This window comes from Tiliqua scincoides, chromosome 4, assembly GCF_035046505.1.
Source record: "Tiliqua scincoides isolate rTilSci1 chromosome 4, rTilSci1.hap2, whole genome shotgun sequence".
Lineage (NCBI taxonomy): Eukaryota > Metazoa > Chordata > Lepidosauria > Squamata > Scincidae > Tiliqua > Tiliqua scincoides.
In genome coordinates, this window is record NC_089824.1 from 127,012,857 (window position 1) to 127,039,069 (window position 26,213).

Consider the following 26,213-nt stretch of genomic DNA (forward strand, 5'->3'; position numbering starts at 1 on the left):
GAATCAAGCTACACTCCAGCCTTCCTAGGCTATTTGACACTGGAGGAGGAGCTTCAGACTTCCATGCTCTCACTGCCTCCAAAGACTTAGCTGATAAACTTTTATAGAAACCTAAATTCTGTTAATTTTTGTATGGTGATTGCATTATATCCATCAGTGAATGAGGAACTAAGAATCTACCTTGAAGAATGATTGCTAGACCATGTAAACATTTCATATTTTCTGGCTTAATTCTTATCAGCTTTAGCATGGTAAGTCAAAGCAGTTTGTTCTGCAATCATTGCCAAAAATTACATGCTGCTATCTTCTTTGCGTAATTTCTGCCTAAAAACTTGATGTTAATTCTTATTTCATTAAAAAAAAACAACAGTATTATTTGAAAGTATCTGGAACTTTCAAATATATACTGGAAGTATATACGAAGTATAGTGGGAGTATATTTATCTAATTTTAAATATTGGATAAATATATAAAATGTAGTATAAAAAGAGGTGAAGAGAGGACATTGATCTTGAACATTCTAGACAGTGGAAGATTAATATTTAATCTCAAACACTTGAAGTTGCTTTATCTCCTCTAAAGAAAGTCCCTTAATGAAGAGCTGTGCACAGTCTAAAGCATGTTGGGTGTGACATCATACCCAAAAGTAACCTCTGCAGCTCAGTATTGACTTATTTTCTCTGCATTATTTGAATACTCTTGTAGGACAACTCCAGGGGAAAATGCTTTTATAATAATTATAATAATGTTATAAGAAAGGCAGTTCAATCTACAAAAAATTGTAAAAGGTATACAGCACTTATAATAGTTGGGAGTCGATTTAGCCTGTGGTATGTCTTACAAACAATTTGTTTCTACTTCTGAAATTTCTTATTGCTGTGTGAATGTTACTTAGCAAGCAGTTGAAGTGTGAGATGAGCCTGGCTCTGTGATGTAAAATACAATTGTTTGTAGAACAGGCATGCTAATTTTAGTTCAATTTCCTATCACATATGTTTTCTGCTAAGACCTCTTTGTAGAATGTAGTAAATCTCACTGAACTCAATGGGGCTTACTTTTTAGTAGTTGCACATAGGATTGCCCTTAGACGAATTTGATCAAGTATTTTACTTTGGTTAATCTGACTGTACTTGAGTCCAAACACTGAAGTTTAACTTGCGTATATATCAGGTTAACAATCTTTTAATACAGGGGTTTAAAACTTTTTGGCTCTATTCCAGCTGTAGTTGTAGGCAAATAGTGACTTATGACAACTAGTGCCCCTGAGGCCCCTATTCACATCAAATGACAAGTTAGGTGGTAGGGTTTGGATAGGAATAGTCATGATGCAGAGAGCAATATGTATATATCGATATGTGCATCCACATCAGCAACATGTAAGAAAAGATGCTTGCATACATGGATTTGTTTCACCAGATTGGGAGAGATGATGTGGACACGACTTCTAGTGAAAGTACTGGGCTGTATGCCCAAATATTCTGCAGTATTTAGGATTGGTGTGTGTCCCAGTTTTTCAGCAAGTGAACATTTTCCTTCTGCACCAAGAGAAAAATCAGGCCAGTAGTGCCTGCAGGCACTGGCGCTGGGCCCAATAGGATTGGGCCCTAAATTCCCTACCTATGTTAATTTAAACAAACTGTCAAAAGTATACATTATTATTGTGTTAGTTACTTCATTTAAGTCAGTCATTATGGTGTGTATTAGAAAATTTAAAAATTGACTATTTCTTCCTGTGTGGCTAATTTTCTAAACCTTCTTTTACAGGTTATTTCAATGAGCACAGGTAAAATCAGAAAGGTATTTTCATTTTGCAGTTCTTTAAAAAAAAAAACGAACAGCAGGAGAAAATGAAAGCCCATGTTTGATAGAGCTTTTGGAACTTCATTACTCTGAAAACAAATTCCTATATGCTGCTTTTAACAGTATTTGTGCAAGCCACATTTATTGATTCTACAAACTCACTTGTTACTGCACAATTCTTCATGTGTATATAGTTTTTCACATACAATGGTAGAAGATTTACACAAAGAACTGGGTATGGCCAGGATCAGACCCTGGCCTAACATGTGTCCTGTTAAGCCAGATTAAAATGGTTGCATATAAAAGCCAGCTCCTAACATTATATCTCACAGCCAATCCAGCACAAATTCCCCCACACCAATGACTTGTGCTTTATCCTGCAGGGGGATTTTGCAGATGGGAGGTCTCCTTAAGGGGGCATTTGTCCTCTTGCTCTGAGGCAAGTCCCGGCAGCCACAATGGGGCAATGCAGACCTTTTGCAAGCTCAATCACTGGCACAAGTCCACAATGCCCCATGACAGTGGATTGAGGCCAGAGAGGGGGATAGGATGCAGCACATGCTCTGCTGCCAATCCCAAACCCTCCCTTCCGGTCCTAATCTGCTCATCTTTCACCCCTATCACCAGTGAGCCATCCAGTGAATTCTGGCTGAGCTGAGATTTCAGCCAGGGACATCTTAGTTTCCAGCTCATTCACAATCTCTACAATCACTGGATTACTATAATTCACTATATGAAAGAGCCATGTTATCCGCGGGTTCAGCATCCACAAATTTCATCACCCACAGATGCCAAACAGCTCTCCCAAGGGAGCTCTCCAAACAGCTCTCCCAAACTCTACCAGGGGGCTGTTCTCTGCTCAGGTCTGGAGGCCCTTCTGCGGCCTGCAGAGGCCATGTGCAACAACCTGCAGCCTCTGGGGGCTTCAAAAATGGCCATTTAAGCAAAAACACACACACACACACACACACACACACACACACACACACACACACACACAAACCCCTGCTACTTCTGGTTTTACAATAAAACAGGAAATAACTTTTTAATGCCTTATAAGGCATTCTGAGACCCAGGGAGGGCTCCCCCCCCCCCCAAATGTCCATTCTGAAGCCCCTAGCGGCGGTCACAGGCCTCAGAAGACACTCCGGACCCGATCAGAGGGTGGAAGGCCATACTATGTCTGCATGTTTAAACAAACCGACAAAATAAATGAACACAGGTCCAGCCTTGTTATACACTGATTTTTTATACACGGATTTGACTCAATGTGAATGGCCCCTGCAAATGAGAAGGAGTGTGCTGATCCCTGAAGAAGGGGAAAAAAGGCACCTCTTTAAAATCACAGTTCAAAAAACTGCTTTTTACTGTTGCAGAGAAACGGTCATACAAGTGATTACATGTATAACCCAATTATCCACAGATTTTTCTATCTCAAAGTTTATGAGAGGGCCCTTTAAATTAAAGGAAAACAGTCTTTTAATAATGCCAGATAGGACAGCTGGCTGACAATTCGGCTAACAATCTGTCAATCATTCTCTCTGCAGGCTTCACTCCTCCTTCCCCCCCCCCCCCAGCACTTGAAAGAAGGCTAAGTGGCAGTGATTATTACCTTCTTTCCCCCTTGCTGGGGCTCCTAGTGAAGGGAGAGATTGCTGCCTCTTAGTAAAGCCTAAGCTCCTGGATAGAGACTGATTGACTCTGTGTGCATTACAAAGGTCAGCAAGGCTGTTTTTAAATCACCAGATAAAAGAGACTTTGTCTTTTAAATTGATTTGCTATAGTGCGTTTTTTGCCATCCACTGTGAGTTCTTGTAATGGAACCCTTGCGAATAATGACACTCAACCTGTACTGTATTGTGTCAACCTGTATTGTGTTAGAGCCCAATCCTGTGGTCCGTGGCACGGCTCTGTGCCGCGTACCACAGTCGCAAATGTGCCATAAGGCACGTTTGCAGGGCTCACCACCAGGCTCCTGCCAGAGCTAGCCCAGTGCCGGCTGGAGCTGGGCTAGTGCGTGGCAGTTGCCTGGGTTCCACGGCTGGCTCGGCTGCCAGGCTGCAGAACGGGAGGCGAGAGCATGGCCGGCGGCGTGGGGGGAGGCGTTTTGGGGAGGGGGGAGGCGTTTTGGGGGAGGGAGTGAGGTGGATCCACAGAGCTGTGCTCTGCAGGATTCAGGGTGCTCGTGCAGGGCTGCGCGCCCTACACGACCACCTTTACTTTAGCACTGATCTTTCAGTTGGGTTAGCACTGATCCTTACTCGGGGGAAGGGGACAAATGTCCCCTTCTCCCATGGTTCCTCCCGCAGTAGTGCAGGAGGCACAGGATTCGGCCGGAGCCCTCCTCAGAGCCGCTGAGCCTGGGCACTGCAGGCAGCTCAGGATTAGGCTGTTAGTTGCTTCACTTAGGGTAGCCATTATGAGTGTATCAGAAAATTAAAAACCTGCTGTTTTGAATAACCCACAATTTTCCTTATCCACAGGCGTCCCAGGAAAGGGACCCCATTGATAATGTGGGCCCACCGTCCTATAGTTCACTTACATCTTTAATGCTGAACACATTAACACTTCTAAACTCATGTGAAGTTGTTATTCCTCTTTTGTGGAACTAAGGCTGCAGTCCTATATACCAGTGGTTCCCAAACTTTTTAGCACCAGGGTTCACTTTCTAAAACAACACTCTATCTGGATCCATCTGGGTTTTAAAAAAAGATCTAGAAAGAATTTATTTATAAGTACTTAAAAAATTAAAAATTAAAAGCCAGAAAAAACCCTCAAAGTTTGGGGATCTCTCTGTGTTTACACATGCTTGCTAACTGCAGGAACTCAGCTCCTTGTAGGGTAGTTAGCAGCCTTCTTGCAAACTGTAGGAGCTGAGCTCTTTCCAGGATAATTAGCAGCTACAGTATCTGATTTTTCAATAGTTTCAGGGTTGAGCCAATTAGTTACCTGATCTTTCCATCACCTTCTGGCAACACATCAAAAATCAGGTTGCAACCCACCAGTGTTCCAAGACCCACAGTTTGGGAACCAGTGCTATATACACTTTCCTGCGAGTAAGCCCCACTGAACATAATTGAACTTACATCTGAGTAGACATGCATAGGATTGTGCTGTAAGTTAGAGAGAGGGCAGTTGTAAGGTTGAAGATTACAAGTATGTAGTTTCCGTTGTCAGTTACAGAAAGCAACAACAACAAATCATGATATAATGCATACAACAACAGAACACATATAAAGCCAACAATAGGAAGCTAGTGCACTAGCAGTATATCTGCAGAGCAAATGTTTTATATAAGCATAACTGTCTTGGCTTCCTCAAGGAATCCTGGGAATTGTAATTGGGTAAGGTGCTACAAATGTTGTACAGTACATAGAGAAAAAGAACTATAGACCTCAGGGTTCCCTGCAGAAAGGAAAAGACAAATAAACCAGTGGATGATGTTGCTATACCCAGCTCATACCTAGTGGCTGTTATGTAACAAGTGAAGAGACTGGATACAAGTGTGTCTTTTTTTTTTGCAGGTTTCTCTGTGTCCATTTATGATGTGACATCAAGAAGTGTTTATCTCCGATGGCCCAAATTTCCAGGAACCTTTTCTTATAGGGTTGTGGCAACCCCTGTAAACACCCTGGGGCACTCTCTGTCAACCCATTTCAGTGATGTTACTGTTGTAGGAACTCTAGCCTCACTGGCCCCCAACACAGTCTATACTATAAAAGTGGATGCGATTGACAAGAATGGAATGATGCTGGCTGAAGCACAAACAATGCAATTAACAGGTAAGTAGGGGTGGTTTAATATGAGTTGATCTATGTTTTTTTTTTTAATGAACAGGGACACTAGTACTCTCAATGAACACAAACAGAAATCTTATTGTTTTATGTATGTCAAACATTTGAAAGAAAAAAGACAGCTGCTAAAGGATGCAATCCCTATGCACACCTACTTAGAAATAAGGTCCACCTAACTCTGTGGAACTTACTAGCATAAGATCAGGTTACAACCACATCAAAGTCAGTGAGATACAAGCCTAACAATAATCATGTCCAAAGTGCTGTGACATTCCATCAGATGCATTAATCAAGCTGAGAAGGTGGTGTGTGGGTGTGTTTGTGTTGACCTAGAAAGCATGGGTTATTAAGGAAACTAATTTCTTTTGAGTCAGTCTAATATGGTCTACCAGAAGCAGCTCTCCAGCAATTCAAGTGAGCATCCCTCAGTCCTACCTGGAGATGCCAGGGACTGAAGCTGGGACCTTCTAAGCCTGGAATCTTCTGAGCCTGGGACCTTCTAAGTAGGCTAACCATGTGCCCTACCATTGAGCTGTGGTCCCTCCACTAAGATCCACTGTGGATCTGAAGGCTGACAGCAGTCTTACAACTTTATACTTTTTTATTTTCGTAACTATATATTTATACAGGTATCCAGCTAGAATTTCAGAGGAATGATAGTTCCAGTCCCTCTCCCCATAATGCTCAAGGGCAGAAGTTTCCCCACCTGTTTTTTGCAAGCCCTCTCTTCAGAGCTTCATACCACCACTCTGATTTCCTACTTCTCCTTGCTATTTAAAGAATGGAAACACACTGTACATGCTGAAAAGCACTCTACCCAGCAAAGCCTTCCTTCCTTCTCTTCCTTCCTTCCATATCCGCATTCTCACTGATAATCCAATTCACGTTTCTTGAACACAGGTTTGTGAAGTTGTAAGAAAATCAAGCAGCTCTACTCACTTCCTCAATTTGATCCTTCTCAATCATTTCTTCCATTATTCCAGCCCTGATCTGGAGACCCAATTCTAGGTCATGCACTTACCATAAGTCTCACCATGTTTAATAAGTGCATGAAGTCATAAAACAATAAATAGAACAAAGCAGTACTATAGTATAAATAACAATACTGTAAAAATACTGCATGTTCTGCCGGTGTAATCTCCTTTATGGCCATTTCAAACGCAACTAGCCTGCTGGAGGTGAGCCAGCACAGAGGGTTGGAGGGAAGGGTTGGAAGGGTGGCGGATGGAATATAGCAATGACAGGGGCAGGGCTGGTCAGGCCCAGGAGGGGGATGAGATCAGTCGCAGTGGCACACCCAGAATCCCCAGCCTCTTCCCAGGCCTGAGCCACCCTCACAGAACAACATAGACTTGCACCAGTGATTGAGCTGGATGCAGCAGAAGCCATGCCAGCACTGCTGCATTGCTGCACAAGGATTTAGGTAGGATTGGGCTGTAAGTAAGTATTATGTACAGGTTGTGTTGCGAGCTGCATTGTGCTCAGGCCGCTCCGAGACAGCTCCGCTCTGCTGCTGCAGCTCCGCCAGCAGCTTGGCATGCAGAAAGCTGCACGGCAGTTATCGTTTCTGTGCCTCAAGGTCGGACTGCCCTCACCTCCGGCGACAAAGAAGACTCAAAGGCAGAAGTTCTCCACCACACTCCTCCTTTACTATGTACAGATATTTACAGTCCAGATAATACAAATGGTACACGATTCACTGATCCAACTAACGTAGCCTCCGGCTCACAATGCTCTGCTTCTCCCACACCACTTGCTTGCCCCTGCTGGAACTTATACTTCTTACATCCAATCAGGGTGCAGGAAATACTGCACAGTCATGCTGACTGTGCAGGTGCTGCCACATACATACACACACTCACATGTGGTTACCTGATGCATGCACCCGATATTGCATCAGCTCCAAGTTCCCAGGGTGCTGTGCTGGCTTGCTCTGGCCAAGGCTTCAGGCCTGCCACTATGCAGCCAGTAAATTACATGTCAGGACTGGGGATCTACCCGTGACAGGTTGAGACTCATGAGGGTTCCGTTCTTGAGACCTCCGCGATTAAAAAAATTCGCGTAGATCTAAACCGGAACTGGAAATGACATTTTTTTTGTAATTTTATGCAAATTGCGCAGTAAATTTACACAATTTGTGTAAGTACATTCATAAGTTACAGAAATGACATTAGATTCTACCATTTGGATACGCAAATTAACTAAGACATTCGCAAATAGCGCTGCAGTCTAAACCAACTAAAAATGCTCCTTATGGTGCTTGTGTACTGTCACTTTTAAAAAACATTTGGGGGGGATGGGGGCTTCAACAAGGAAATACTGTGTGTTGATGCTTCATTTTCGTGCTTGTGTAACTTTAAAAACTTTTGGGGGAACTTACTTTGGAACTGCTTGATGGGAACTTTGTGGATTGGGGGTACTACACTATACCTTATGCTGTGTGCAGCGCACAAGGTGGGTGCAATATTAATGAACCTTTTCTACAGCTCTTTACGGGGCTTCTGTGGTGTTTACAGTGCCTGCGCCAGGTGCTCGCAATCAAAGAGCCTTTTCTACGGCTCTTTTATGGAGACTGTGGGAACTTCTGTGCTTGTGTGCGAGGTTTGTGGAGCCTCAGATGGTAGGGGCTTCTGTGGTGTTTACAGCACCTGCGCCAGGAGCTCACAGTCAAAGAGCCGTAGAAAAGGCTCTTTATGGTGTGACTGCGTGCGACAATGGGGGGAAGGTTTTATTGTGTTTGCTGTGCCCGCCCGCAGCAGGCGTGACTTGAGGAAACCTCTTACAAGCTCCAGGGGCTACATCTGCGCCTGTGTGAGACGCATCCATTTTTTCACTCTCTGAGCTGCCTGCAGATGGAGGTTGTTGAGGTTTCTGACAATGTTTTAAGGTACAGTGTGTGATGTGAGTGACACTTAATTTTTCCTCCCACCCGAGACGCATTGAGACAAAAACATGGATAAATAATTCGCGGTTAAATAGGTTATACAGTAGCCCCCTCCCATATCCACAGGGGATATTTAACCGCTGCTGTGGATACCCGAAACTGCAGATAGCAGCAAACCCTATACTTACTATTGTGTAGGAAGCAGACAGTGAGACCTCTACTTTGTTCCCCCTAAGAATTCCCCCTATCTCTTAGTGAGAATGTAGCAGCAAACTGTTAATGGCTGCGGCTCCAAAGCATTCTGAAATGCTAACTCAGCTGCTGCAAGGCATTCTGGGGGCTGCTAGTACTTCACTGGCTGCAGGATAGCTTCAGAAAGGCTTCAAAATAGCCACCATGAATGCAGAGAATAGGTTGCCATAAGAAATATTTGCCAGTTGAATGTGCAACCCAGCAATAGGAGAGTAAACAAGAAAAGTGAGTCATGAGCACAATGGGGGATTTGTGAATGCAGATGATTGAAATGGCAGAAACCAAGTCTGTGAATATGGGGTATTTATTTACATATACATATTTATTAATTAGTTATGTAAATCACTTTGTGAATTACTTTTTGTTGAAAAGCCATATATAAATAGTCTTAATAATTAATAATACATACATGCATTTAATTTGAATACAGATGCCATTTTCAGCAGTGCAGTGGGCCACACTTTAGTTAAAGATGAGATCTGTTCCTATCCCTCTTGCTTCCCTCTTGCTGGCATGATTGCTAGCTACACTCCTTTATTAAATAGTGATTACCATAATTATGGATGGTTGAACATGGGGACATCTGATTAGCACTGAAAGAAAGAGTGTCTTGGCTTCATACAATGGGAATATTGTTCAAGAGCTTACTGACCTTGTGGAAGTACAGTGTCTGTAACTCTGCCAAAGCCACTGAAATGCTATTTTATGTAAGACATTGCTGGCTGTCGTTCAAGGTGTAAGCTTAGACTTTGGATGCCTTTCCTTTTGACTTTTCTGTGTCTGTTTGTGGTTCCATCCCACTTTTCCTCCAAGGAGCTCGGTGTGGTGCACACAGAGCTTCTTCCCCCTTTTTATCCTAACAACCTTCTGAAGTTTGTGAGGCAGAAAGCTGATAACTAGCAGAGGCCACCCAAAGGGGTTCACGGCTGGCTGCATGGGGGTTTGTGCCTAGATCTCTCTAGGCTAAGGGCCATATCCTATCCAATTTTCCAGTGCTGGTGCAGCCTTGCCAATGAGGCACGCACTGCATCCTGCAATAGGGGAACAGTCACTGAGGCCTCCTCTAGGTAAGGGAACATTTGTTCCTTTTCCCCAGGGCTGCATTGCTGTTGTACCAGCACTGGAAAGTTGGATAGGATTGGGCCCTTAGTCTGGCATATGAATCAATATAATAGCAACTTTCAAGATATGGTCTAAGCTTAGCAGAGCATGCTTTAGAGATCACATCCATTCATTTTGTGAGTTCTCCCTGTTGCTGTTGTTTTACTGCTCCACCCCAGTGTTTCTCAAGCTTCTCATCCCTTTCCTCCAAATTAAAATAGGACCCTTCACTTTTTTCACCCTAACACCTGGAAAGGTTTATTTTTACAGTGTATAAAGGTCCCCCCGCCCCCCCCCCCGGAGAGGAGGTCACCACCTGCCTGTTATTGCCAGAGTCACTGTTGTGATATAGAAAAAACAAGACAGAATCACCTGCCTCCAACAGAGACTGACAGTAAGAAGACATGCCACAGCAATGAATTATTCAGTGATGCAGTGGACAGCCTCCTCTCTGGGTGGGGCTCTCTGAGTTTACAGGAAGCTTGGATTCCTCACAGCACCCAGTTAGGGAATACAGTTCACAGAATGTGAAGTATTAGGTAGTGTTTAAAAAAATGCAAAAGACCTCAAGCGCTGAAGCATGTATGCCAGTGGTTTCTCCCTTCTTTCTCCCTTCAAGGGACCCCCTTCACATCAGCTTATCTGAACATCTCCCACAGAATTTCAGTGTAAGTTGGAGGGGATTCTGGGACATAGCACTGGTACAGACTTGGGGCGCTGGCAAACTGTTGGACCTTTCCATTGTTCTGGGGGATTGAGATTGTGCCCTGGAGCACAACTAACATTTCTCTGTGGCTATCCATTGCAGGGAAGATTGAGCCTAGTGGGCAAGCTGTTTTACAGCTTAAATTTTTATAGCATTTGTGATTTCTCATTAAGGAATCTCTGATAAACTTCCAAGAAACAGCAAGGTTCCCCAGAACACAGTGTGACAACTACTGACGTATGTTATCTGTTTTAAACTGCAGGTGTGTGCCACTTAACAATGGGGATTGGAGAACATATCCCCGTTGTTATGTGGCTAGGTTGTTAAGCAAACATTCCACCCAATCTAGTGCCTTTGTTTTGTAAACAGTCACTCTGCTGCAGGCTATGGGACACCTGATTACCTCATTAAGAACCTCTTTGGTGTGCTTTATTTAATTTAATTTATTTATTTATTCACAATTTTTATACCGCCCTTCCTCCAAAGAGCTCAGAGTGGTTTACACAGCTGCTCCTCCCCTCCTTCTTGTCCTCACAACAACCCTGTGAGGTAGGTGAGGCTGAGAGAAAGTGACTGGCCCAAGGTCACCCAGGAAGCTTTGTGGCGGAGGGGAGATTTGAACCTGGATCATCCAGGTCTAAGTCCACCTCCCAAACCACTACACCATCCTGGCTCATCCTGGTGCTTTGACCATCGTTATATATGCGGTCTGTTGTTATGTGGCTCGTTGTTAAGTAGAACGTGCCTGTACTCTGGGTTCTTCCTGCCATGCAACACCCAGGTCATGAGATCGTGTTGGAGCATGATGCAACACATATGCTCCTTACAGTATGCATCTGTGATGTAGCATGCACTGCATCATGCTCCAGTATGATACATCAAGCAAAATCCTCTTCAGACTGATGCCAGCACCATGATTTGACAGATATCTGTGAGCATTATCTACTATATGTAATGGAGCACTGTGCAAAACTGTTGCATGGCACAGAATCCAGTGGACTAGAAACCACATAAGACAACCCTATTCCAGTTGCCAGCAAAATCCTTTTTCCTTTTACTTGAGTGTGAAGCAAGGCTGTGCCACCCTTGTCAGTTCTGAATCAGGGCTAACACATCCATTAGGATGGTACACAAATGTGAGAGATTTGGTCCTTCTGTACCTCTTGTTCATACTTGCTAATGCACTGTCTGACCCCAGAGAAGAAGGGCATACGGTGCTAGTAGCTTATTGCTCTGGTCAGTGGCTCAAAACCATTAATTGTCGAGCTATATCACTTCAAGGAGGACCCCAAAGCCTTAGATAAGATGATTGATATAGTGTAGGATCCCTTAACATGAGTACACATCCTAGCAATGTTTCTTTGAAGTCTTAAGTGCTCCTCATGTCTTCACTGGAATAAAAGAGATTAATGCACCATTTGTAGCTTCTGTAACCAAGCCCTAGCTTTCTATCATGTTTCAAGCATTAGTTCGCTCAAGGAAAATGTGCTGCCAACAAAAGACTGGAAAGGAAAGCCAGTTTTGCTCATGCTTGTGAGTAATCAGCCATGCTCAGCAATGCAGTTACATCTTTGAATCTAAACAAAATCTGTTGATTTTGAAATGACCATGACTCCCTCCTGACTTTTTTTTTTTAAGCTCCTGAGATCCCACTTATCGAACAAGCATATTCAAAACTGAGCAGCAGTATCACAGTGGAATGGGCAGCTGTTGCAGGGGCATCCAGTTACCTGCTGACAGCCCAGGATGGAGAGTCATTCATTGAAACAATCGTCACACATTCACCAGGCACTGTGACAGGACTGAAGCCTGCAACGCTGTATAAAATCACCATCCGATCTATAAATGCTGGAGGAAGGAGTCAGCTTTCACCTTCAAAAAAGGCGAAGACGGGTACCTTTTAATCTCATTTAGAAACTGTAGCGTTATTCGTCCTAGTGGAAACTTACATTGGCAACGGAAGGGTTTCAAAATTCTTCCTCCATCTGGCTTCAAATCTGCTTATCGAAGGATGACTGCCCCAATAGCTTAACTTGACTATTTCTTGACTTATTTCACTTTGGTCATTTATAGATCTGCATACCCTTCCTAACAGATGGGTGTGTGTGTCTATTGGGTGCTTGGGCACATACAGTATATGCAAGCATAAAATGGCAACCGGGAAGCTGCCCTGATGCTGCTGATCTAGACTAAAATATTGCTCACACCTGCACACGCACTCAACGCTATGAAGCCTAATATATATTTGCTTATTTGCAGTACTGGCTGCACCAATTCTGACAGCAAGTTCCCCAAGTTACGACAATATTGTGGCGAGCTGGAAAGCTGTATATATGGCTGTTGGATTCTTTGTGTCCATCATGAGATCAGATGGTTTGGGCAGCATGCTGAAAGAAAACACTACCAACACCTCCTTGACATTTTCTAGTTTAGATCCAGGAACTCTCTATACCATCAAGGCCTATGCTTGGGATGCCAATGGAATACCTGGGGATGATTTCACACACAACCAAAGAACAAGTGAGAAGCAACCTTTGGAAAGCAAAATTTACATGCTAATGCCTTTTGACTAAGAATCTTCAGATCTCAGTAATTGGGGCAATGATTAAATGAAGGCTTTTATTTATCTCTAGACTTAACGATCAGATGTATTTCAATTATTGTTTTGTGTTCAATATTAAGTGAACCCATTTAAATGAAAAAGTGAATTTCACATTCTTAAAATCACAATCGTATAATAAATCAAGTCCAATATCTAAAGTACGATACAGATATACTTTTGAACTAAAAACTGGTATTCACGTACCTGTATTTATTTCTGCTTGTTTTAGGGCCTCATGAACCAGTAGATGTGCAAGTGGTTTTTGACAGTGGAGCTTTGAGAGCTACAGTTTCTTGTAAACCATCAGAAGGAGCTTCCAGTTATGTCATGGCAGCCTACAGTGGCACTTCCAAATGGAACTGTAGTACTACTTCCACTTCCTGTACTACAACATCACTTGACTGTGGAGCTGAGTATTCCCTGTCCATTGTAGCAAGCAATGAGGCTGGTTCAAGTACACCTACAGAGGCTGTGACCTTCAAAACTGGTGTGTATACTAGTAATCTGTCTATTGTTTTTGCTGCATTGATACAAATGTGGTATGAGGAAACAAACTTGTCATATTTTCAACTGACAATAACTGGCTGGGAAAATTAATCTTTAGTTTAAAAAATGTTTTTGTTCAGGAAAGAGACAAATAAAGGGGGCAAGTTAGACATTTATCAGACTATTAATGCTGTGGAGAGAATGAGTAGAAGTTTTTCACTATCTCTAGAACTTACAGTCACTCAATTAGGTTTAGAAAAAAAACTTTGTTGCATTGGTGGTGGAAAGTCAGGTGTGGGCTGTTAATGGCTTTAAAAATGATTTGACAAACCTGTGGAAGAAATTCTGTCATACCTGAAATGTCTCATAGGTTTGAGTTTTAAAAAGTTGCTTTTGAATGTAACAGTATGATAAACGTGATCACATTTCGTTGAAAATTTCATTTTGCAGTCCCTTGTGCTCCGGAAAGTATAGTAATTGAAGAAGATGAGCCAGGAAATTTGACATTATCATGGTCAGATGTTGACCTAGGTGACTACTATGTAGCCTTTGTGAAAAGCGATGATGGTTTAGAGGTTCACTGCAATACATCACACACCCAGTGTCATTTCCAATCGGACTGCGGATTCACCTATTTCATTAGTGTTTTTGCTTATAACAAGGCAGGGCAGAGCCCTTTAGGTGACATATTTAACTATACAACTGGTAAGTACCAATTTATTGAGACATGTTTTCATAAAATCAGTATATTTTATGTGTTCTATTCCCTTTTCCTATTCGCTGTTCCAGTGGTTCCCAAACTGGTGGGTCATGACCCACCAGGGGAACCTTAATGTTAGTGGCCCAGTAATGGATTTCCTAATGGTGCCACAGCGATTGTGGCACCACAGAGACTCATGGGCATTTAAACATATGGGGGGGGCACAAAGCATCCTGGAGGGTCATAGTCCCCTCTGCAAGCCTCCTTGCTGCTGAACTGAACTCCAGTCATGATTGCTGCAGCGCCATTGGAGCACATACACACACCAGCCCCTGCAACAACAGGGTTCCCATCTCCCTTGGAGGAGTTTGGGAATCCCTGCCCTATTCTATTCCTTGCCTGTTGTGCATTTTCTAATTGTAGGTATTTAAGCTTCCCCTCCTCCTCAGCTCTTTCTACCAAAGAGCATTTCAAAGTCCTTGGTTGCTTTATTTGTATGGCTCTTCTTGCTGAAATCCAGGACTCTTTGATTTAGGAATGAACCAACAGATTGGCTCAGATCCCTGCTAGCTGTTCTCCAGGCCGGGAAAATGTAGACACCAAACAGCAGGATGACATCATTCCAGCCAAAGGCCATTGTAAGACATTCTGAGGCCGGGGGAAGCCACTTTTTTTGTTCCAGGCCCATTCAGATGCCTGTAGAGACCGCACAGAGGGTTTAAAGGTGCCAAAACAACAGATTTCATTATCCACAGTTTTTGGTATCCAACAACAGATGCCTTCCAGAAACTGAGGCACCCCCGTACCTTATGCCTGCAGACCTGATAGCTCCAACACTACCCTCTGACCATTTGCTCTTTCTTCCAGGAAGTTACCATGGTAACACAAACACTAAATTGCCCAGCCCACTGGTCTCTGGTGTGAGACCTTGACACCTCACTGTCAAGGTGAGAGGCTTGACAAACTTTGACAGAATCCTCTAATATTATACTAAAAATAAACACCTTTTTTTTCCTTTAGCACCCTGCTGTCCCAGTGACTTTAACGCAGTGTTTGTGTCCAGTGACACTGTTCAGATTGTCTGGTCTCCTGTCCGTGGTGCTGAAATGTATGAAACGAAGGCCGTTGACTGGACCAATGAGTTGCTATGCAATGACACTGCTACAGTTTGTACCCTGTCTGCACTGCAATGCAACACCCAGTACAATGTCACTGTCTATTCATTCAGTGAAATTAGGGGCAGCAATACATCATGTGCATCTAAACATGTGGTGACAGGTACTACTCTAGTTTATATTTATCTGAATACAAGAGCAAAGGAACTGTTGTGCATGCTGAGATGGCCACTTACTGCTATTTTATAATTCTGGTAATTTGTCACATTCTGCACTAACACAACATCTTATGAGAGGGTAACTCCTTTGCTTTTTTGTGTCTTTCTTTTGTGTCTTTCTATTTTGCTTTATATTATCAGCAGCCTCATTAGATATATATGTGTACATATATATGTCTTATAAATATAATATTCTGCAGTTAGGATTCCATTGTTGGAAGCTCTTTCCACAAATGGAAGGAGTATTCCACATATCCCCCTTCCATTAGCAGAATGCTCCTTCCAGGGACAGAGGTTTCATCTGATGATGAAGCCTCCATTCTGCAAAAGATCTGGATGTTACACTGTATGTATCTGTTACTAAACCATTACAGTTTTCATGTGGGGGAGATAAGACATTAAGATAAGATAAAAGAAGAGAGCATGCCAATCTTAAAAGTAAGGTATTCGATGCAGGGGAAGTTCAGGCAAGAGCTTAGACTGATGTCACAGTAGATGCAAGCTATTTTCTTTGTATGTTCTTACAAGATTGAAGATCATTTGTATTTATCTGCAGCTATTTTGACATAGCATAAAAGCTATAAATAAGAATGCAGTTCAAATTTTCTCCATCTAAAATCTTTCAGCTCCATGTAGTCCAGAAATAATAAGCATCTCCAAGGATACTCTTTCTGTAATTAGCGTGCATTGGCTTGCCAATAATGATGGAGCAACATATACAGTCACAGCCAAAGGAGCAGCAGGAATGTGGCATTGCACAAGCTCTGGAAATTCATGCACCATCCAGAATCTGCCATGTGGGTCATTGTTCTCTATCAGTGCTGTAGCAAGCACAGAAGCAGGACACAGCTTGCCTAGTTACAGTATTCCTTTAGAGACAGGTAAGTTCCAAGTTATTTCTCAGCTTTGATCAATCAGTCCTGGAATGGAGGCTGAGAGATGGAAACTTTCCTAGGGCCAGTCTGGAACTCCCTTAATCATGACTAAATAAGGTTATCCATATCATCTAATCCACTTTCTGTATACTAGGTGTCATATTTGCGTAGGATATCTATACAATATAGCTTGATGCTTGTAAATCCACAATGTACAGATTGCATGCATTAAAAACTGGTATCTCTAGGTAGGGCTGGGAAAAAGACCTTGTCTGAAGCCCTGGAAAGCCACCACCGTTAGCAGCTAGCTAGATGGACCAATGATCTGACACAGTAGAGGACAGTTTCATATATGTCCTTAAGCTTACATATATCAAGTTCTATGTACACGAGTCTATGAAAATATAGTATGTTACCCACAGATAGCAGGGGGGACGCACGAGGGTGAGAAAGGGTAAGCTCAAGCTGGCACAATTTCAGACCTCCACTGTGCATTCAACTAAATCTTCACATAGAGCTTGTTATTTTTAAAGCTGTGGGGAAAAGGAGATAGGACATTAAAGAAAAATCAGGGCTATATGCTTTAATAAAAAAAGGTTTTAGTTGTTCAATTTATAACTGATCAGTTGACTTCTCTAAGAAGATGCAAAAAAAGAAGACTGAACTAAGAGGAACAAGTACCCACTTAAATACTATATAATGTTGACATTATGCAAGAGCTCTAAGGTTGGCTTGCCCAACATTTTATTTTTACCAAAATGCAACTGAAAGTCATCACTTTTTTCAAAGAAGAACCCTTATAGAGATGTCCTGCCTTGGAACTCCAGGCACAAAGAACCAAGAACCCACCAAGAACTTCAACTCTACGCTTGCAACTGGAGTTGCATGGACAAAAACCTGAAAGAGAGCTGGGGCACATGGAGGAGAACAAACAGGAACTGCATTCTAGTTCAACTCTCTACAAAGGATGGACACAGTAGAGGATGGACAACCCTCATAGCTCCCCAGCGAAGTTTCCCACTCCCAGCACTAGGTGAACTGCAAGTGAGAGGTACAGCAAGCAGCAGCAGTGACTGGTGGGAAGCCAGCTGTGCCTCTGTGGGATGGTGCTGTATGTCCCATGTTTGTACTCCCAAGACTCCCTTACCTTTCCAAAGCGCATGACAGATATAAATGTAACAGGTGCAGCTCTGTTCAGCATGGAGGTGCTGTGATGTGGGAATCTGCATGGCTCCTTTATCTCTCATGCAGCTTTCACCACAGAAGAACACACATGCAGCTACCCCTGTTCCTTTGTGAGAATTCATTCTGCCACGAGGTGTCAATAAAAGCTAAAGCTATATAATGTTACCAAATGAGTCAAGTCAGGCCTTAAGAACACTCATTCATACAAACTCATTTTATTCTATATAAAAATTGAACTTCAAAAACTTTAGTCTCAATAATTCAATCTATGGCTACCACCAAGGCCAATCCTGTCCCTGTTTGTAGGTAGACAATTCCATGACTCTTAAGACAGCAAGTTGCAAAGCACTGTATAAGAGAATGCGTGTTGTGTTTGTGTGTGTGTGGCGTGGTGGCGATAGCTGTAAACAACTGAAATGATCAGTGATACAGGGTAGAATAAATCCAAAGTATTTGGAAATGGTTGCTTGAAATATCTATGCTGGTGTGAGGAAAAAATTTTTTTACAATTTCACCAAAGAGTGCTAAAACTTGAGCTTGAAAGAATATAGTTCACTATACTGCAAGAGCAATAATCTAATCTTTTCCATCAGCTAATCTTTTCCATCTTTCTTTTAAGCTCCTTGCTGTCCAGCTGATCTTACAGTAACTCAAATAACACAGTCTGTAACAAACATCAGCTGGTCCACGGGGAATGGTGCAAAGACATACATAACAATTTTGGAATCGCACAAAGGACAAGCCAGGTGCCATACACTCCACAACTATTGCCTCCTGGGATGCATTACATGTGGAACCAACTACACTGTGTCTGTCAAAGCAATCAGTGAGACAGGTTTAATATCAAATTGCATCTTCAGAGGATTTTCTTCTAGTAAGTAGGTGGTATATGCGGCTTTTTTTTTTTTTTTAAAGAATTGCACTATACTTTTACAAAATTTTGACATGTTAAAAGCTTAGTTTTACTCATTGTGTTCCCCATACTTCTAAATAAATGTACTTCAGACATAACTGGTACAGCTGCCTTCTGTTTTTAAATCTGGTATTCTTGGATATTTATCAAGCAAGTATAAGAACTTTTGACTCTTGAGCTGGAAGTTTTGGCAGCCCATCAGAGAGATGGCTCTAAAACCACTGGTTGAACCAAACAGGCCAGGTCTCCAATGGATAGCTCTCTTGTCCTGGACATTGACTCCAGATTTTTAGGGGTTCTGTTATTCCACACAGTGGGTACTGTGGAATACTGAGTTATTCCACTGCTATATCTAGCATCCTACCTACAGTTCACTTTGCAGGTCTGGAGGCAAAGTGATTGTAGGGTTGTACAGTAACCTAAGAGCACATCAGCAGCTGTTTGTAGGGCTCTACAGAGCAATAACCTAGAACGGATGCTGGCCATGAGTCACATAGATTTTGGAATTAAATCATTTTTGGTTGATTAATGTATATATCCCCCCCCCCTTTTCAACTCAAAATTCTATAAAGCAAGCCTGGGATGATTTAGAAAATTATATAATAGGATTAGAATCTAGGTTCCCTAAGGCCCATTTACTTGTAATGGGTGACTTTAATGCTAGACTAGGCCCAAATAATAAGGTGCTCTTCTGCTTTGTGGGGGACAGTTGAAAATGAGATTTTTATGCCCACTTATGATAGGATTTCCAACGACCCTGAGGTGAATTATGGAGACATTTGTCTGACCCAAATGGTGAGTCGTCCTGGCCCTATAATTTTAAATGGAAATTCTTATTATGGTAAGCAAGCAGAATTTACCTTTTTATCCGGACATGGAAGCAGTGTGGTAGATTTTGTACTGATTTCTCACTGCTTATTTAGATGAATATCTGAATTTTCTGTGGGATTTAGGCTTGATAGTGATCATCTCCCTCTTACTGTTACCCTTTCTTTGATGCATGCTGTCCACATAAATATCAAATCTCAATTTCAAGATAAATTTTTAATTTCTAAACATAAAAGGATATATTGGACTGAGAAAAACAACATTAAGGTGAAAGATTTTTTGGCTCTTCTGTGGGAGAAGCTCTGAAAAATTCAATTATAGGAGCAACAACTGCTTCCTCTATTTTAAAGAACTATGCTTCTTTAATTGATGCTCTGAATATAGCTTTAACTTCAAAGCAATCTGATACAGGATTAAACCATGAATAACTGGCCCAATATTGTTTCATGGGAACTGCCATGCACTCAAAAAACAGTTGAAAGAGATATATAATCATTACAGAAAGTGAAATTTGAACCTATTACCACAAGAATATTATAAAGTTAAAAAGAAGTATAAACAGATGATAGCTTTTAAAAAGAGACAAGATGTTCATAAGAAACGGAATATACTGAGAGTTTTCATTGAATAAGAACTCAAAACTTTTTTGGGCTTTAGTTACAGATGCTTTGGCTGCCCCAACAAATTTGCTTTGTTGCAACATATCAACAGACATGTGGGAACAGTATTTCTCCAGCATGTTCAGGGACCTAAAAGAGGGTCCAGTGAATAACCTTGTTGTTATAGATCTAAATGACACTCTCCCCTGGGACCCAGTTACGCAAAGTGAAATAGAATTTCTGATCAATCATATTAAACCAGGAAAGGCTCCCGGGCTAGATAATATTCTTTCAGAAATGTTAAAAGCAAATATAAGCTGGTGGGCCCCTCTGCTGGCAAACTTGTTTACACATATTAATTGCTCTGGAAAATTCCCCATTGCCTGGTCTGAGGCCATAGTAATATCCATCTTCAAGAAAGGGGATAGGGAAGATCCATCAAATTACAGGCCAATCAGCTTACTCTCAGTCATGGGTAAATTGTATGCCAGCTATTTAAATCAAAGACTAGTGTCATGAAGATGAAAACATCCTGGGAAATTAACAGGCAGGTTTTAGAAAGAGTAGATCAACAACAGATCATTTATAGATCTAAAATCTGCTTTCGATTATATCCCAAGAGACAATTTATGATTAAAGTTGTCTCAAACATGTATAGACAAGAGACTCCTCTATCTCATTATGCATCTCTACCAGGGCACCACACTTAGAGTAAGATGTGGGATAGAAGGGAATCTGACAAAATCAATTTCTGCCACCAGAGGAGTCTGTCAAGGATGCATACTAGCCCCCACGTTATTCAATCTTTATCTAAACTATCTGAATGAGTGTTGCCTTGCATCAGATTTCCATACACCTAAGTTGGGAGATACTAAATGCCCATTATTATTGTATGCAAATGCTGCTGCTTTGTCATCATTATCTGAAATAGGCCTTAAGTGCTTAATGCGCACATTCATGACTTATTGTAAGAACAACCTGCTGACCATAAGTAAAACAAAAATTTTGGTCTTTCACCGGCATGGCGTTTTTAAAAAGTGGATAATTAATGGCCAATGTTTTGACCAAATTAAACACTTTAGCTATTTGGGAATTTCATTTCAACATAATCTCTCCTGGGTTGCCCATAAGAAGTCTGCTATACGGGCAGCTCAGAATTCTACCACGGCAATCACCCGTTTCTTTTTTTACTAAAGGAGCTCAATTTATACCCGCTGCAATCCAAGTCTTTAAGGCCAAGGTTCTCTCTCAACTTTTATATGGGTGCCCAGTTTGGATTCTGGGATTTCATTTAAGTATTGAAAGTGTTCTTACTACATTTTTAAGATCTATTCTTGGTCTACCAAGATGTGTCCCAGTGGCAGGATTACGACTTGAGGCAGGTGTTTCATCATTAGAATGCATTACCTGGCTATATGCATTTAGGTATTGGATAAAAGTGTTACATGCTGATGCTTCGGCAGGATATTTATATGCGTTACAGAATGTTTACACCAGCTCCTGGTTTAAAACTTTCTCTGTCAAATAGCATTTACTGGGCCTATTTGGGGATTCTATCTATGGTTATGAGTTTAACACACTTAAGTCCATTATGGAAAAACGGATTAAAGATATTGATTTTCAGCATGCCATGTCAAGCGTCCGCAAGACTTGCTCACCACTGCATTTTGGTTTGAACTTTGAATTTAATCAAAGTGCTAGATATCTGGACAATTTAACTATCCCAAAATATCGGCAAATTTTTTCATGAGCTAGTTTTAATTGTCTTCCATCGGCAGTCTTGGAAGGACGCTATAATAATGTGCCATATGAAAATAGATGATGTCTCTGTAATAATATGGAAAGAGACCTTGGAACATGTTCTTTTTGAATGTAATTTTTACAGGGACGAGCGTACAAGATATATTAACCCTATAATGTGTAATCTCCGAGGTAGGACTCTTACGTGGTATTTAAAATATATTTTAGCTGATAAATCTATAACCGAATCAGTGGCCAAGTTTCTTTTTTCAGCACAAAGAACATGAAAGAAGATTCTTGCTTCTTTTTTATAAAAGTTTTGTTTAAAACATTTTTGTGGATGTTTTAAATGTTTTATGAATGTTGGGTCTGTGACCGTAAATAAAGAATGATGATGATGCTGCTGGCTATGGACTAAGCAGGACTGTTACTGTTTCCTAAATCGGGTGGGCAAACCCCAGCCCACAGGCCATTTGCGACCTTCAGGGACTCCCAATAAGGCCCGCAGGGAGCCCCCAGTCTCAAATGAGCCTCTGGCCCATTGACTGTTGGAGCATGCATTGGCTCCTGCCTGCTGGTTGTGACTGCTTGACATGAGCTGCAGGCTGGGTTAGAGCCAGGTCTTTTATAGTCTCCATGTGTTTTTTGCTTTTCCCTGGGCATTATTTTTAACCTTGCCCCACCCCCATTGCCTCTAAATGACTTACGTTTCCAGGTGTGTCTGGCTTGGTCTGTATTCACTGCGCAAGAGGTGTGTGACAAACAGTTCATAGTTCTCATGTGGTTCTACATGCCTGAAGTTTAGTTCTCATTTGAATTATAAATAAGCTCAGTAAAATTCATTCATTCGTAAAAGTTCCATCGCTAATGTACAAATTTATGTAAATTTATTCAAATTTGAAATGTGAATTCTTTCCCCACCCCCTGACAGTGTCAGAGATGATGTGGCCCTCCTGCCAAAATGTTTGCCCACCCCTGTCCCAGACTGACTCTCTCAAAGGAGAATCTTAGTTTATAATGTCACTTGATAAAAGTTGACTAAGGAATCTGGAAGCTCTCTTCCATCTTGAAAGTACCCGAGAACTGATGACACACTGATATACTGATGAGCTGACCCTAGGTGGCAGAGAGGAGTTGCCGTCAAGTGGAGCATGGGAGGCGAAGGGCCAGAGAGAGGCCAGACCGGGAAGGAATCCAGCTGGAACAAGTTTTATGAAAGACTAGGACTATTCAATTGTAAAAATCCCAACCTGGGGGGTTTAGAACAGCTTGCCTATGTAAACCGCCTTGAATTAAAGTCTGAGGAGAAATCTGATGACCAAAGTAAGGTGGTATATAAATAAATAAATATTTACAAAGTTATCTTGTTTCTTCTCTCCTAGGTGCCTGCTGCCCTTCTGGAGTTAAGCTATATCGACTGGGCAACAATGGTATACGGATATACTGGCGGGCGTCTGAAAGGTCAATAAACTACTCTACAGCTCTGTACGGCTCAAAAGGAAATTTTACCTGTACACCTAATGCAGCACTGAGTTTCTGTGATGTCACAGAGATACCTTGTGGAGATGTCTATACCGTTGTGGTGTCACCTATAACTGAGAAAGGATCAAAACATACATTTTGTCCTAAGAAAATCTATTCAGGTAAAGACAGTTTGTAGGTGTTTTGATGGCAGTGACAAAGTTACATAAGGGAAAGGGTTGGGGAAGAAATGTGAAGAATCAAACTGGAAAAACCATGACACAGTATTTTAGAAACATGCCATGTTTCTTTCATTAAAAAGATGCTAAAGATGACATTCTAGTCCAGTTGTGGCTCTATGCCAGTGCTCCCCCTCGAACCACCAGAGAGGGCAGAGAACGGACTGCAGGCAGTCACAGCCACCACTGAAGTGTCAGCTGCAGCTGTGCAGCTGGTAGTCCATAGGGGAGCACTCACTTGGGAGTCACTTCCCCATAGACCACCAGAGAGGATGGAGCATGGATTGCTGGCAGCAAGCACTTCTAGAATCTTGCAGAATGCTCCCCTAAGGACTACCAAATTTAATTGTATTCTTTGTGTGCAGTGGTATGGGGTGGGTTATACATGGTCTATGATAATTTCAATTTTTGCCTCAGTGGTTCACAAGCTATGAAAGGTTGGGCATCACTGCTCTATAGAATGGGCCATTGAACAAATTAGAACTGTCACAAGGAAGCTGCTAGAAAAAAGTGTCTGCATGCCAACTGCTCTACAGACCCTCATGCTTTGGAGTCTCCTCACCACTGTCAGTCATTCGTGGTAATGAGAAAGGATCGAAACAAGGCATGACAACTCTCCACAAGGTGCAAACGTGCCATCATATCTTCATCACAGACACAAGCAGTACAACACTGATATTGGTAAACCTGCAATTATTGCAATTCTACACATTTAGGCTAGGATCACTTGTCATGCAATCCTATGCATGTCTGCTCTGAAGCCTCATAATGTTCAATGAGGCTTACTCTTAGGAAAGTGTGTATCTGATTGCACCCTTATTAAGTGATCCAAATACTGAGCTGATCACCCAGCCTTGCTTCTAAATACTGTACTAATTTGGGTTTTTTTTTTGTTTTTTGTTTTGCTTTTTCAGGTTTGTATTCAGCTACACACTTAATTTCAATGTACAAAGTGTCCATAACCATTCCTTTTAATTATGTGTTTTTGTGAAATTCTCTCTGGAAAGCACTGCTCTGCTAACTACTATTCAAAAATTTCAGTACTCTTATCTTTTTATATTGATGTTTCATTTTCTAGTGACTTGCTCTGGAAGTTCAGTAGGAATGGGTAAGTGAATGCATTCTGAACACCTCTTCTGATAATCTGTATTTACTTTGCCTATAAAGATAATTTTAAAAAATGTTCCAAATTTCCTATCAACAAATCCCAATTTTATCAAGAAATCAATCTCACAATTTTATGGTGATGTGTTTGGTAAAGATTGAAAGATCCCAGGCTGACAGTAATGTTAGCACTTAAGATCCAGAATATTTTTTTCAGAACTATACAGGGTTGACACCTAGAAGTTCTATGGTGGGTCCCTAAATCTGAAAGTGTCAAAAGGTGCAATCCTAAGCATGTCTACTCAGAAGTAAATCATACTGAGTCCAATGGGGCTTAATCTCAGGAGAGTGTATAGGATTTAATCTTACTAGATGAATGAAGGAAATGAATTAAGGTTGCAGTTCTATCCCCACTTTCCTGGAAGTAAGTTCCATTGGACTCAGTAAGATTTACTTCTGAGTAAATATACAAAGGATTGCACTATAAGCTGTGACAGGAAAAGGGAAAAATTGCAAATAACTACAACAAAAGTGCTGGCTCTAGCCTGATGGAAATTTACTTTCAAACTCAGACATACATATTACTTAATCCTGAGCATGGAACAGAAGCCATTTGATAAATGTACCAAAAGCAGTGACCACCAGTAAAAATCTCATTGCTTATCTGAAGCCCAGAATATATGGGCAATTGCCAGGGCTTCTATCCAGCCCATCCATTTTCAACCACTGTGCTTTAACACATTGATGTGCCGTGAGTGGTCCACAGGTGTGCCACAGGAATTTGGGGGGAAAGGTCATTTATTAGTAGGGCCAATGGGGGATGTGAGCCCCCCCCCCACTGGCAGCACAGTGTGCCTTGACAATTGCCAAAAAACTGTGGTGTGCCTTGACAATTTTAGTGCCTTGTCAGTGTGCCATGAGATGAAAAAGATTGAAAATAACTAATCTAGCCCATAACCTGGTGTATCATCATCTTTTGTTAGATCCTCAAGTCAGTCACCACTACTTCACAAAACCAATTCACACACAACTACGTAAGGCAGTGGTGTGGTACACAGCTTTCAAACTGTAACATCCTAGCACTTCTCAATTCACAAATGAACACATTGGAGAATCACAAGTTGCGGAGCCTAGGAAATTCTCATCCATATCTGCATAGGATGAAGACGAGGCAGAGTGGATTTTCTTGTTCACCAAGTTTGCCTAAACCGCTGGTTTAACTTTTTCTTAAAAAAATATCTTTGCAGTCATTTACAGAGGAAAGAGAAGTGCTGAACATCACCAAATGCTACAGGAAAAAATGGACTGAGAAGCAAGTAAGAATGTTCAAGCATTATTTCACTCAATTTTGTTTGGACTGAAATTGAATGCTTTTATGATGCCTTTTCATTCAGTGGACACTGGACCACTGCAGTCACTCATCTCCTCCCTCTATGCAACAGTGGAAGCAGCCCAAGCAGTGAGACATCATTACAGTTAACACACAGCACCTATTCCCAGCAAATGAAACAGAACCTTATCAGAGCCTCTATATACCGTTATTTTATCTTGCTTGCATGTTTCTATTTACTTCTACAGCACCACTTCAGGAGAACATGCACATTTCCAAAA

The 26,213-nt window shown here is 41.7% G+C and overlaps 1 protein-coding gene across 1 annotated transcript; it reads left to right on the forward strand.

Moving 5' to 3' along the window:
* Positions 1 to 188: 188 nt before the first annotated feature.
* Positions 189 to 25,911, forward strand: FNDC7 (fibronectin type III domain containing 7). Its single transcript, XM_066623924.1, has 13 exons — positions 189 to 251; positions 1,765 to 1,783; positions 5,325 to 5,582; positions 12,176 to 12,430; positions 12,797 to 13,057; positions 13,369 to 13,626; positions 14,076 to 14,330; positions 15,346 to 15,603; positions 16,285 to 16,539; positions 18,338 to 18,592; positions 23,181 to 23,441; positions 24,577 to 24,606; positions 25,850 to 25,911. The coding sequence occupies exons 1-13, from the start codon at positions 189 to 191 to the stop codon at positions 25,909 to 25,911; spliced, it is 2,490 nt and encodes an 829-aa protein (XP_066480021.1).
* Positions 25,912 to 26,213: the final 302 nt, after the last annotated feature.

Bases quoted from the DNA above. Each gene is read 5' to 3' on its own strand.
- FNDC7 (XM_066623924.1), top strand. From the start codon at position 189: ATGATTGCTAGACCATGTAAACATTTCATATTTTCTGGCTTAATTCTT. The intron at 12,431-12,796 runs GTACCTTTTAAT...GCTTATTTGCAG, and splicing joins TTCAAAAAAGGCGAAGACGG to TACTGGCTGCACCAATTCTG. The intron at 13,627-14,075 runs GTGTGTATACTA...TTCATTTTGCAG, and splicing joins GGCTGTGACCTTCAAAACTG to TCCCTTGTGCTCCGGAAAGT.